Genomic DNA, 14,822 nt, shown 5'->3' with positions numbered 1-14,822 from the left:
CCATGTCTTGGCTATTGTGAATAGTGCTGCAATGAACATGCGGGTGTATGTGTCTCTTTTAAGTAGAGTTTTGTCCGGATAGATGCCCAAGAGTGGGATTGCAGGGTCATATGGTAGTTCTATGTATAGATTTCTAAGGTATCTCCACACTGTTCTCCACAGTGGCTGTACCAGTTTACATTCCCACCAACAGTGCAGGAGGGTTCCCTTTTCTCCACAGCCCCTCCAGCACTTGTTATTTGTGGGCTTATTAATGATGGCCATTCTGACTGGTGTGAGGTGGTATCTCATGGTAGTTTTGATTTGCATTTCTCTTATAATCAGCTATGTTGAGCATTTTCTCATGTGTTTGCTGGCCATCTGTATTGAACTTTTTAAAAAATCTACAAATGAGTCAATTAAGATGAGATGGTGACTTGACTTACATGAAAACATGCTAATATCTTCTGTGGAAAAATAGAGGATGGGGGATAGTGAGGAGGGAGAGAGAAGGAGAGATAGAGGGACAGAGAGAGACACAGAGAAAGACAGACGTGTTAAAGACATCTATAACAGGAAAGATGGGACAAAGGCGTATGATTTAAAAGGGAAGAAAACAAAGACAGGTGAAAATGACTAAAGCAGAACAGAAACGATCAGAATGGAACGAGGGAGGAAACGAAGGCCTATAAAATCAAAATGTACTCACAATCCCCATCTTCCTCCTCTGTCTTCAAACATATATTTATTAAGTTATCCTTTAAACCAATATTTATGATTCACCTACTATGTGCCAGACAGAGTTGAATGTAGGAATGATTCATTAGTAAATTAGAGGGACAGAAATGTCTCCTCTCATAGCTTATGTCTTAGGGAGAGAAAAATGTGTCTTCATTTCAAATAATTTTTAGAAAATATTTAAAATTTTCCTGCTGACCTAGAAATAGAGGCTATTTCTTGACGATATGGTTCTCTAGCCATGTTTGTGCATGCACACATGTATACTTCACACACACACACACACACACACACACATTCTTGGGAAATCAGTGTTCAGGTACCAGAGTTTGACAGATAACCAAAATCAGGAGTGTGGGAGGAACTATGCAAAAATCATCTCCTGATTCTGGCACAAAGAGATTCTACACATTTTTAATTAATCACAGCCCCATCTTCCCTGGGTCCACTTCCTTTGCAAAGTATAGTCTTCTTGAGGGCTGCCTTTACTTCACGGTTTCTCAGGCAGTATATGATAGGATTGAAAAGTGGGACAATGACAGTGTAGAGCACAGACACCACCTTGTTGGAATTGTGGGCATACATAAGCTTAGGGCGGGCATAGGTGAAAAGAGTTGTGGAGTAGAACAGAATTACAACTGTCAGGTGAGAGGCACAGGTAGAAAATGCCTTTTGGCGTCCCTGAGCAGAAGGGATCCTGAGGATGGTGGTAAGAATGGTGGCATAAGATGCCACCACTACACAAAGGGGAACAGCAATAACCATGAGGGCCAAGAAAAAATCCACTAGCTCAGCGTGTGAGGAGTCCTCACAGGAGACATTGAGGAGTGGAGAAATATCACAAAAGTAGTGATTGATACGAGGTGTGTCGCAGTAGTGGAGTCGGGCAATGAAGAGCATCTTAATCATGGCAGTCATGAGTCCACAGAACCAGCATCCTGCAGCCAGTGTACTGCAAAGCTGGTTGGTCATGATGACTGGGTACCTTAGTGGATAACAAATGGCTACATAGCGGTCAAAGGCCATAACAGCAAGAAGGATGTACTCAGTGCAGACAAAGGTCACAAAGAAGTAAAGTTGAGTCATGCAGCCATTGAAGGAAATGGTCTTGTCATGGCTTAGGAAGTCGACAAGCATTTTGGGACCGATGACTGTGACATACCACATTTCCAGGAAAGAGAGGTTGCTAAGAAAGAAGTACATGGGCTTGTGCAATTGTCCATCACTGCGAATAGCTAAGATGATTAAAAAATTCTCTAGAAGTGTTAGCAGGTAGGTTGCCAAGAAAAGAAAGAAGAGAAGCATCTGGAAGCCTGGATGGGTTGGAAATCCCAAAAGAATGAAATGCGTTGTCACTGTACGGTTACCTACTTCCAGAACCTTGGTGATCACCTGTGGAGTGGGCACAGACAAAATCAGTTCTTTCCATGTCCCAAGCACCAGCTTATGGTAATTGACATTTATAGAGCCCATCCCCAGCAAACCTATCCCAATAGAAAATCTCCTGCCTTTATATCTTTACTGCCTTCCACATTATGATTAGAATCAAAACTTTGGAGCCAAAATATACTTTAGGGATATTATGTTTTATTTTTTTTTTAAAAAATGCTCAACATCGCTGGTTATAAGAGAAATGCAAATCAAAACTACCATGAGATATCACCTCACACCAGTCAGAATGGCCATCATTAATAAGCCCACAAATAACAAGTGCTGGAGGGACTTTTTCTGTGGAGAAAAGGGAACCCTCCTACACTGCTGGTGGGAATGTAAACTGGTACAGCCACTATGGAGAACAGTTTGGAGATACCTTAGAAATCTATACATAGAACTTCCATATGACCCCGCAATCCCACTCTTGAGCATCTATCCGGTCAAAACTCTACTTAGAAGAGACACCTGCACCCGCATGTTCATTGCAGCACTCTTCACAATAGCCAAGACATGGAAACAACCCAAATGTCCATTGACAGATGATTGGATTCGGAAGATGTGGTATACATACACAATGGACTACTACTCCGCCATAAAAAAGAATGACATAATGCCATTTGCAGCAACATGGATGGAACTAGAGACTCTCATACTGGGTGAAGTGAGCCAGAAAGACAAAGGCAAATACCATATGATATCACTTATAACTGGAATCTAATATCCAGCACAAATGAACATCTCCTCAGAAAAGAAAATCATGGACTTGGAGAAGAGACTTGTGGCTGCCTGATGGGAGGGGGAGGGAGTGGGAGGGATCTGGAGCTTGGGCTTATCAGACACAACTTAGAATAGATTTACAAGGAGCTCCTGCTGAATAGCATTGAGAACTTTGTCTAGATACTCATGTTGCAACAGAACAAAGGGTGGGGAAAAAAAAAGTAATTGTAATATATACATGTAAGGATAACCTGACCCCCTTGCTGTACAGTGGGAAAATAAAAAAAAAAAAAAAGAAAAAAAGAAAAAAAATTAAGCCAAGAAGTCATCCAAAATCACACAGAAGAGAAATCAGAACTTCCTAACTCTCAGTTTTGTACTTTTTCAAAACATCACCTTTGGACATGGGAGGAGGGCCTCCATACCACACTTTCACTATAATCAAGACATTTTAATCTACTGCATATGGAAAGAAAGTAGGAGACTCAGTTGTTCATTCTCCAGGTATAATTCATATAAGTTTCATGACTACACTTATCTACAAAATTGATAGAATCCTGTTTTTTGATCCATTTAACATGTTGTAAAGCTTGGAATGAAACAATATTTGAACACTCAGGATTCACTGCAAATTCACCAGCTTCCCAGAGAACAAAACTGAATAAATAACTCAAAAGGTAATGTTTCAATTCATTGTACAGAGTGCTTGATTACAAGTTTGAAGACAGTACGTTCAAAGCCAACTTTGTCTCACTCTAGCTAAATGAATACAGTACATAAGCTTTCAGAAGTTTAGTTCTTTTATGTCTAAGGTGGATGTAAGTTTATTACATCATATTTTGTGAGCATCTAATGAATTCCAGAGCTTAAGAGCCTAGGGATATTTGCTGTTATCTTTTCAGGATACACCACTATCCTCCCAATGACTAGCAAAAAGTCAACAAAGATCTAAATGATGGAAATAAGAGCCACCATTAATGAGAAGGGAGGAGGGGACTCTGGGACTTTTTCAAAGATATTAGATTAAAGGACCAATAAATTGTTTGAAAGTAATATCAGACAAAATAAAATACCATCATACCTATTGCCAGTAGGGGCCTTTCTGCATTTCTGATCAGTAATTCAGAAAACCTGTGGTCTCCTTCTAGGCTGAGCTGAGACTCATTCTAAAAACGACTGGATACTGAATGCCTTACCTTTTCCATTCTTTCTCTGTGTCCTACTCCTTGATTCCTCTCTTCTGCTTTTCTTCTGGGCCAGTCACTCTTGTTCTCTATTTCTCAATAATCTTGCTTTTGTGGCACAAATATATGGGACAATGGAAAAGTCTAGTTTTTTTGTTTGTTTGTTTTTGGTTTTGTTTTGTTTTCTTCCTGAGTAAACAAATACGGAGTCAAAGAGTTGGAAAATGACTGCCTATCCCATCCCTTTCCATCTTCCTACTTAGACTCAGCCCTAGGATACCAAAGAAAGGCAAAATAGTCAACTTCTAATTATCCATGTATGGAGGGGGAAATAGACACAGATAACAAGAAGGCAAACAATTTAAAATAGTGCAAAATCAATAATTTTGTCTTCTGTTCCCCTCCCCTGCCCAACACAATTAACACAAAACTTGGGCTTTCTCACAAGTCTAGGATTCACTAGGTGGTGGGACAGTGGAACTTATAAACAAGGGAAGGTCTATGAATCCCCCCTAGTTTTTCCCTCAGCCTAAATTCTTTTAATCTTTGAGTCTAAGAGTGCAACAAATTTGAACCCTATTTATGAATAGTTTAGACCCACTTTCATTCTTGCTTTTGCTCACCACATCTCCATACTTTCAAAGGGACACATGAAATGAACACATTTCTAACCCCTGAGGGGTGGTATTACTGTTTGGAAGGCACTTGTTGATTCATGGTAATAGAATACCAGTCTTCAGAATTCTCTAGGCTCATTACCTGGAAGTGTTTTTATATTCCAGAAATGCATAGACAGGGCATTATAATCAAAAGTCCTTTCTTTCTGGAACACTTTCCAGTGCCCCTAGAATAATCCTAGATGAACTACACAGTTTTAAGAATGGCTCTAGAAATAAGGGGGTACAATGCATCCTTAGGACTTTAGCAATAGATATTGTCATTCTCAGAGTAGGTACATTATACCTGAACCTGGAAATAAAAATAGCTTATTTAATTTTAACACTAAGGGTTAGTAAATAAAGTAGATGATGTTGTCACAGCAACTTTGAATTCTTTTTTTTTTGTGGCTTTATTTTTTTTTTTTTTGGGTCACACCCATGGCATATGGAAGTTCCCAGGCTAGGGGCTGAATCCACAGCTGCCAACCTACACCACAGCTACAGCAATTCAGGATCTGAGCTGCATCTGTGACCTATGCTGCAGCTTGTGGTAATGCTGGATCCTTAACTCACTGAGCAAGGCCAGGGATGGAACCTACATCCTCATGGATACTAGTCAGGTTCTTAATCCACAGAGTCACCATGGGAACTCCAAAACTATACATTCTTTTATTCCGCCTCTGCTTCCTGCAGAAATATAAAAGTCCAAATGCAGCATCACCAGCTAAGTGAGGACAAGATCAAGGTACAAATAAATAAAAGGAAAAGAAGGGTGTAAACAGCATTATATCAAGAACATCTGACTGAGCAGTTTCATCACTAAAGTATTGAACTTAGCTTTAAGCTTTCTAGTGGTCAAATAAAAGAAGGAAACAATTAGAAGTAGAGAATGATCACACTTGATCCTCAAAACTCTCTCTGTTTATAATATGCATAATGTTTATACATAGCATAATATTAAAGAGATAGTTGTATTGATAAATGGGAAAAATAATGTACAAGGAGATAGTATGTTTTGCCAAAAGTCACATGCAATGTAAATATAATAAGGGGTCTAGTTTACAAATCTTCAAGACGATCATTTTAGTCACATCTAGTGGATGTGAAGACTGCTTACACAATAAATCTGGCAGATATATGAAGAAGATAGCAAGGCTTACATAGTTAACTAACTTTCCTCCCACAGAAATTCTATAGCAAATGGATTCCTGAGGAGGATGTGCTGAGTATACGGCAGCATGTTCATGCGCAAATGATACCTCACATTTTCATACCACTTTATATATCTGAAAGCACATTATTTCATTTGACCATCAAAATCAGGGAGTGATCTAGGACAAATGTCATAAGGCCCACTGGACTCAGAAATATTAAATGTTAAAGGTCCACACAACCAATTGCTTAATGACAGAATTGAAATAAAATATGCATATTTGAAAAACTCCCCACTGCTTTTTCTGTATGAGTAGGCAGAGGATGACCTATGAAGTCAGTTATTTATTTTCTTTCTTCTTCAGAGCATTAAACTGTACTTTGTGAAATGGATGTACTGCCAGATACGAAGGGGGAAGCTTTAAACTGTACCTTTAAAAACAGTTTAAAATGCACCCTGTCTGAGGAATAAATTTTAGGGAGTGAAGGTTCCAAGTATCAGTATAAGAACCAAGAGCCAGGTGAAGTTTCAGCCCTTTGGACCTCAAATATAGTGCTAGCGGCTCTGTTCCTTGTAGCCCACACTCAGCTTCCATTATGGACTTTGCGTATAGAATAATAGTATTTTAAAATCTGTGGGATGTTATTCAATTTTCTCTTCCTTCCTTCCCTCCTTCTTTCCTTTCTTTCTTTTTTTTTTCACATAGGGGAAGTAAATCCTAGAGTGCCTAAGTGATTTTCCCAATATCAAACAACTATATATTGGCAGCGTAACCATTTAATGATAACATTTCAGTCCATGGCAAACTTTAATATTTGGTTATCTTACACATTCCATTCGATTTAATTCCTTCTATGGGCCAAGAATCTAAGCATTAGAAAGATACTTCATCTTAAATTTAACTTGATTTGAACAGATTTCTAAAAGTTAGCATGAGTCTTACAATTGCAATGTTTCTCAAAATGTTATATTTTATAAACTTTCACAATTAATGATCTATTGTATTAATTACACATACACACACACATTACTAAAGAAGTAGAATGGTTATGTTCAACTCAAGAAGCACAGGATCTTAGAGCTGCAAGGAAACTGAGAGTTCAAATGATTTCAATTCTTGCTAATTTTGTGAACTTCCAGCACATAAAGTATTTACCCAACCTCTGCCTAACCTCTCTAGGAAGAGAAAACAATATCTACAATATAGACATACTTTTTTAAAAAAGAAACTTCTGATTGGGAGATACAGGGCTTTCTCCAATGGAACATAATGCTGCCACATTTGTGAGTTCTGCCTGTTTTCTGGAGCTTCAAAGAATAAGTGTTATTACTTTGTGCAAAAATAGCTTTCACTCTCTGAAAAAAGATGTCAGCTCCATTAATCTCAAACCACCCCAACCCTACTAATCACCTCTGCCTCATGTCTGCATACCTTTGTTTAGATTAACCAATTCAATTTTTTTTTCTCTCATGTGGCTGTTATTCCCCCTTATGTCTGTGGTCATCCTCCTTGTATGATCCCAGCTTAATTGGGATATTTAGTGTGGAGCAATGGCAGAAAGCTGTGGATAATACACATGGGATTTAAGGATTACTTTCAATCTGAAAACAGTCCGTAGAAATAACGTTATCCCACTGAGCCTTCCATGAGAGGGGAGACTCTAGTTCTGATTTCATCAGCATGGTGATTATGATGGGGTTGGTAAGGGAACCAAGGCACTGTTGTTTGTGGAGAATAGATGCCTAAGACCAGAAGTGAGGGGCAGGGGAGAAAACTTACATAGTCAAAGTGCTCCCAGAAATGGAGGAATTTAGAAGTTGCCATGCCAGCGGACATGCACGTGGAGGTTGGGCTGGCCAAACTGAGGATCCTAGAAATCTCCAGAGAAGGTCACAGGTGGTGAGAGATGTGGCAGAATAATTATTTGTTCTCAACCTACCAACTCCTGTAGGGAGATGAGAAAAAAATATAGATTAGTTAGAGGTAGACATTCCAATCTTGGACCCTTAATGGCAAGGCATTTTCTAAAGAGGATAAACACATCTTTACTCCTTTCAAATCAGTTTTTTAAAAGGATATGATTCTAGTCCACCCTCTTTTCCCAGTACCTCTTAGGAACAAATATGCTTCAGGTCTCTATGCGTTGTAGTTGCGAAGTTTGTAGCAGGGCAGTGTAATTATCTGTCAAGGAGTAACCCCTTCTGCACCTCCCCGTCTCTATTAATTAGCTGATTTTGAAGACAGAAAAAAAATCTATGTCATATCCCTGATCCCATGCATCATTTGTAACTCTCCAAAACCATGGCTTATGTTTGAACTGATTTTATTTCCACCTAGGAAATTTCAGAAAATTGGCTTAAGTTTGATAGGTCTCACTTTGAACCTGGTTAATCTTTGCAGTTTATCTCAGCATCCCAAATTGAGGACAAATGTGATAATCTGATGAATTTTTTTAACATTCAGCACAGGGCAAAGGGAAGCTTACTTTCTTCCTCTTATGGCACTCTGAAGAGAAGAGAAAACTTCTTTATCCTCTAAGGGGTTGTAAGTCATCCAGGCTGCACCCCACTGTCACATTTACCAGCCTCTGCCCGTTTTTAACATAAAAACGGACATATGTACTTACATACCTATATTACAACCTCCTCTCCTCACATGCATATTCAATAGCATACTCTCATAGACTAATTTTATTTTCTCTGTCACTTTCTCTCTTTCTGTCTCTTGAGTCAGGGCACGGATTCTGCACTATGCAAGGCATAGAGTTGGGCTGATATATTAAATTAGTGTATTTTAGGAGGGCAAACCACTGGGCAATTTTAGAGAAACAGTTTTTTTTTTCATCTAGAGTGGGTTCTTCAATAGAGTCTTAAAATGGTATGATAACCCAGTACCTCTGAATCCCTAACATCTTTCATATGGCTTAATACACATAGATGCTACAAAAATCCTTGTTGAATTGAAATTTATATATGTATTCATTTACTTTATACCCCAACTTCACACTGCTGCTACACTACTAATTATAGGCTAAAAGAAGACAAACTATTCATAAAAATCAATAAAATGAAAGCTCTAAAAACTCAATGATTTAAATTAAAATGGTTTTCATTTATTCCCTGCTTCCCTTTACATTAATAAATAATTAAAAGTTGGCCAAGTATGCCTTTTGGAAATATCTGATATCTTTTTTCAACTCACTATTTTCTCAGAGACGTAACTTATGATTCTTTTCTCAGGTCCATTCAGGCATGGTCAGCTTGCATGGAGAAACGAGCAGAAAGCATTTAGACCAGGAAGAGGGAAGCAACCTCCTTCAGCCTAGAGAGTTGCTGACAAGTCTGGCTGTGTCTCTGCACAGATGAAGAAGGTATAGCATGGCTCTATTTGTGCCTCTGCCTGCCTCCAAGCTACTGAAAAAAAAACCCCAAAACACAATTTTCTTCCACCCACAGAGGACCTCCCAGCAGCCACAGTCCTCAGAAAAGTATTTGGCCTTTCCAGGGCTCAAGGGAATCCTTTGGGAACACTAAGGGAAGAGCTGGTTAGTTAAGTGTAATCTCAAGGCACAAGAGAGACCTTAGAGCACCTAAAGCACCCTGGCCTTCTCTTTAAGAGACTCTGGGGAAGAGGAATGTGAGGGGAAATGTGTGTGTGTGTGTGTGTGTGTGTGTGTGTGTGTGTGTGTGTGTGTGTCCTCTTCTCTTTCTGGAGAACAATCTCACTAATAATAAGATCCTCTGGGGGAGTATAATGCTACAAAACCAAGTCATTCAACGTAAAATAAAAATGGTATTCACCCCTTTTTACTTGGAGACTTAAGCACATGGGCACACACATATACGAACTACAAATACACTGAGATACTATAGACACAATATCTGTTCTGTATGCTAAGATCTTCATACATCAGCAACTCAGTAGACATGAAGAAATACTGCATTCGTACAAACTTGTGTTTTCCAAAAGAAATAAAACTGCATTTAATTTACTCATTATCTCTAAATAATATACAATCAGAAATATATATAGGTATTCAAAAAGGTAGAAGATAGTAAGATGGTATAGAAAATACAGTGGGATGGAAATTGGACACTTACCTCTTTAGGTGTACAAGCTGCACATGGGTTACATTACCTGCACACTAGGGATGGTTCTCCTGAGAAGCAGACCCAGCACCAGAACAGACAGTGAACACACATAACAATAGGGATTTGATATGCCTTTCCTATGAGGGATGTTGACCAGTAGAGGAGCCTGTACTTTTCTGAAGTTGAGATAAATGAAGGCAGTGAAGATAAAATGACCTTCCCAAATGTATAACTAAGCTCTTTATTAAAATAACAGAATTCTCTTAAGAAGAATGGAAAAAAATCCCCAGATTACAATGTCCCTAGTTCTTATTCTAGGAGTAATTATTATCTAGTGTTCATTAAAGAAAAAAACAAACAAACAAACAAAAAAAACAAAAACAAAGTTCTCCCAAAGAAAACCAGGGAAATAAATTCCAGGGAGTTTCCTAGCTCATTAGTGTTTCTTTGGTTATATTCTGCATCACAAATTTAGAGGAGCCTGACTATTCGTTCATTCAATAAATATTTATTGAGTATCTTGTAAGTTTCAGGAACAATTCTGGTCATGGGTCAGTAGTCCTTTAAACAGTTTTACTGTAATAGTTTTATTCAACACTTGGCATATGCTGGTATACTTCAAGAAGCAGAAGCTACTCTGTCCTCAAAACTTCAGTCAATGGGAAACAGAAGTTTAATACCATTCCCCTGATTTAAAGAAAGAAAATGCAATATAGAAAATAAAAACTCCTGATAAATGAAACAGAAACAGGACATGGTTTTCAGTTAAAATAAACATTATTTTGTTTGTAAATTATAACCTTTGGAATGGCTAATATCAAGAAGACAGGTGCTGGTGAGGATGTGGTAAAGAGGGAACCCTCACACACTGTTGGTGAGAATTTAAATTCATCCAATCACTACGGAAAACAATATGGAGATTCCTCAAAAAATTAAAAATGAAATTACCAAACAATCCAGCAATTCCACTACTGGGCATATACCCATAGGGGATGAAAAAGTATTTTTAAGAGGTATATGCACTCCAATATAGGTTGCATAATTTATTCACAACAGCCAAACTGTGAAAACAAACTAAATGCCCATCATTAGATGAATGGTAGTATACATATATATATATGTATATATATATATGTATATATATGTATGATATATATATGCAATTCAGCTATGTGTGTGTGTGTGTACATATATAACATATATGTATTATTCAGCTATGAGAAAGGAGGATATCCTGCCATTTGCAACAACTTGGATGGACCTTGAGTATATTATACCAAGTTTGTCAGACAAAGACCAACATTAATGATACCATTTATATGTGTAAACTAAGAAAGCAAACAAACAAAAATGTTAACTCATAAAAAAACAGAGAGTAAAATGTTGGTTACCAGGGCATGAGGATGTGGAGATAAGACTGATGTTGTTTAAGAGTACAAACTTGTAAAGAGTAGTAAATAAGCCACAATGATCTAATACACAGTATAATAAATATATGATAATAATATCAAACTATGATTACATAATGTGATAAATATATACAAAGGCAATCATATTACAATACATAAATGTATCAAAGCAACACATTTTCCACCTTAAATTTATACAGTATCATGTCAAATATATTAAATTAAAAAACCAAAACCATGAATTTTTATTGCTGTTAGTTAATTCTGTGATGTAAAGAAATTCTCAGACTTCTCTTCCTCATCTTTAAAAGGTGATACTAACCAAAACTTAATAGTGAGTAGAAGTTTAATGTGCCTAGGTTTGGAACTTGGCTCTGCCCTGTCCTAGTCACATGACCTTGGGAAAGTTACTATTTGTCTCAGTGTTTTCAATTGGTAAAGTGAAGTAATAATAGAACATATCTTAGAATTACCAGGAACAGCACCTGCCACATAATGAATGGCATGATTTCATGCTATTGTTTGTGAATATTTGTATCATGCCTAGCAGACTGAAGCTGTTCAAAAAATTAACTAATTCCTGCTTCCTTTGAAATATGTTTGCATGGAAACATAAGAATTTGGGGCACTTGCTGAGTTATTTGAATGAAATAATGACGCTGTTTCTATTTAAGTGAATCATAGACTAACTGGCTTCTTTAAGGATTGTCTCCTCTTTCCAGTCTTCATTTTTAACCTAGCAGTGGAGCCCACTGTATGATATTTCTTAAGTAAAAGTTCTGTTCATTTAAGCAAAATTTAGTGAAAGATGGAAAGCTTTAGTCTCTTAAAAAAAGATTTAACAAATCCATGTCCTAAGAGTTTGTAAAGGCAGAGGTTCTCTTCAACCCCATGTTTCCTAGTACATGTCTGGCACTGAGTAGCTGCCTAAAAATATGTTAGGTTAGGGAATGAATGAATTGAGCAGAGTTCCATTTTACTTATAGGACATAATAAATGCATAATGTTAACATAGAAGAAATAGAGAAACAGGACAAGGACCTGATTGATTAAATACTATCATGGCAAGATTTATGGATAAAACTACAACTACTCTCAGAATTAAAAAAAAAAATCTTTGTAGCTACCACTATTTTGAACTGATAAAAGAAAAATATATCTTTTCTTGTTATAATTGTTTTTAGTCATTCCTTGGTACCCAAAAAAAAAAAAAATGTGGTTAGAACGCTGAATGCCTAAAGCAAAAATGGAATTTTAAATTTGCTTTTTATTGTTTCATGTTGCAAGAAAAAAGTTAAGAAATGATATTGAAAAAAATAGGTAGAAACTACAGCTTCAAAATGAGTGAGAAAAAGTACAGAGCTCATATCGTGTAATGTGTCTTACTGGAGAAATATTCAGGATGAACATATATTAAGCTTTGGTAAAAAGAAATAGAGTAACTTTTAAATGAACAAATTAAAGTTTACTGGGGAAACATATTTTTCCTCATATTTTACAATAATTTCTGAAAATTGTATATTTTCTTTTTTGTCTTTTTAGGGCCACACCCACAGCATGTGGAAGTTCCCACCTTGGGGTGGAATCAGAGCCGCAGCTTCTGGCTTATGCCACAGCAGTTGCGTATGTGACCTACACCACAGCTCATGGCAACACTGGATCCTTAACCTACTGAGCGAGACCAGGGATCAAACCTGTGTCCTTATGATACTAGTCAGTTTTGTTACCGCTGAGCCATGATAGGAACTACAGAAAATTGTATATTTTCTATTTCCTCTTTTAAGTTATAAAAATTTGAGGCAGATGCAAGATTTTGTGCTTTCTATGCAACATTTTTACCAATAAAAATCACATAATTTATGTATTATTTTAAAAAACAGGGGAGTTCCTGTCGTGGTGCAGTGGTTAACGAATCCCACTAGGAACCATGAGGTTGCGGGTTCGATCCCTGCCCTTGCTCAATGGGTTAACAATCTGGCGTTGCCCTGAGCTGTGGTGTAGGTAGCAGACGCGACTCGGATCCCGCGTTGCTGTGGCTCTGGCATAGGCTGGCAGCTACAGCTCCGATTAGACCCCTAGCCTGGGAACCTCCCATATGCCGCAGGAGTGGCCCAAGGAATGGCAAAAAGACAAAAAAATAAATAAATAACAGGATCATGCTCAGTCAATTGTGATGAACAGCTCTGCCATTTTAAAAGAGATTAATGATTTTATTTAAAAAGCCATAGTTTACTTGACTGCTTCTTCCTTGTTCTCCTTCTGTTACCTCTCTCTGATGAAAAGTTGGCTACATTGACTACACTTTTATAACTTAAATAAAACAAAACAAAATGAAATACAGCGAAATAAAATAAAACTGACTTGGTAGTAGCCATTGTAGTCACAGATGTAATATCTGGGAAATAACCATCCTCTTCTGGTTAATCTACAAATTACAACTTAAAATAGGTAGTATTTATTCCACTTGATAGAATGGCAAAATATGGGATTTTGTGAGAAGAGTGATGCTCTTTCTCTGGAAACATAGAAAAATAAGTTTCATAAAAATTTCACTTGAAAAGATCTGAAAACCTGAAATGAAAAATCATTTGAAAAATTCCAAAGCAATGCAAAGAAAATTTAGATAAATATATCAAATATATTAGGCTGAATTTTATTTAAAAAAAGAACAAATCACGGTAACTTTAACAAATGGAAGTTAATTTTTATTACTTAATTTAAAAATGAATGTAGGTATTTGCTCGTGTTGGCTGAAATTTTCAATCATACTATCAAACACCCATGATTTTTTATTATTTCTGCACTATAGCCTCAGTATGCTGACCTTTCTTCCTTCCTCACATTTGTCACTTCATAGATAGCTGATAATGCTCTAGACATCATATCCAAGTTCAACAAAAGGAAAGAGGAAGCACCAGTGCCAGCTATATTTTCTCTTAAAATAAAAGCCTCTTTAGCAAAATTCTACCTACAGTCTATTGGAGAGTGAGATAAATGACTATTCCTAGCTACAAGAAATCTGATAAACAACTCCTGGCAAAGAGGTGCAGATTTATTGCTTGGGTTCAGATTATTTTCAGCTTGGGAAAAAAAAAATCATCATAGTGAAACCATGTACAAGCCCCTGTGTCCTCATTTTTTGAAGTAAAAGCCTTTTCCTTAGCCTCCCAGGCTTCCTCTCAGTCTCAAAAGACTGACTCAAAAGTTAACGATTAAGGAGATCCTGTCATGGCTCAGCGGTAATGAGCCCCACTAGCATTCATGAGGATGTGGGTTTGATCCCTGGCCCCACTTAGTGGGTTAACGATCCTGCATTGCTGTGGCTGTGGCTGTGGCCGGCAGTTGCAGCTCTGTTTCGACCCCTAACCTGGGAACTTCCATATGCTGTGGGTGTGGCCCTAAAAATAAGAAAGACACACACACAAAGTTCATGATTAGGAGATGTGAAGATGTAGAA

General features: G+C 37.4%; 1 protein-coding gene and 1 long non-coding RNA gene across 2 annotated transcripts; both read right to left on the bottom strand.

Annotated features, from left to right (window-relative positions):
• Nucleotides 1-1,131: 1,131 nt before the first annotated feature.
• LOC125128711 (olfactory receptor 6Y1) lies at nt 1,132-2,190 on the bottom strand. Its single transcript, XM_047782888.1, has one exon. The coding sequence runs from the start codon at nt 2,188-2,190 to the stop codon at nt 1,132-1,134; it is 1,059 nt and encodes a 352-aa protein (XP_047638844.1).
• A 5,453-nt stretch (nt 2,191-7,643) lies between these two features.
• LOC125129485 (uncharacterized) lies at nt 7,644-10,163 on the bottom strand. The gene is made up of 2 exons (XR_007135485.1): nt 9,966-10,163; nt 7,644-7,810 (listed from the first exon to the last, which is right to left on the bottom strand). It is a non-coding gene; the product is annotated as an uncharacterized LOC125129485 (long non-coding RNA).
• Between the last annotated feature and the right edge of the window lie 4,659 nt (nt 10,164-14,822).

This window comes from Phacochoerus africanus, chromosome 6, assembly GCF_016906955.1.
Source record: "Phacochoerus africanus isolate WHEZ1 chromosome 6, ROS_Pafr_v1, whole genome shotgun sequence".
Classification (NCBI taxonomy): Eukaryota; Metazoa; Chordata; class Mammalia; order Artiodactyla; family Suidae; genus Phacochoerus; species Phacochoerus africanus.
Note: the sequence above shows the minus strand (reverse complement) of the source record. Positions and strands in the feature narration are given on the sequence as shown.

Bases quoted from the DNA above. Each gene is read 5' to 3' on its own strand.
- LOC125128711 (XM_047782888.1), bottom strand. From the start codon at position 2,190: ATGGGCTCTATAAATGTCAATTACCATAAGCTGGTGCTTGGGACATGG.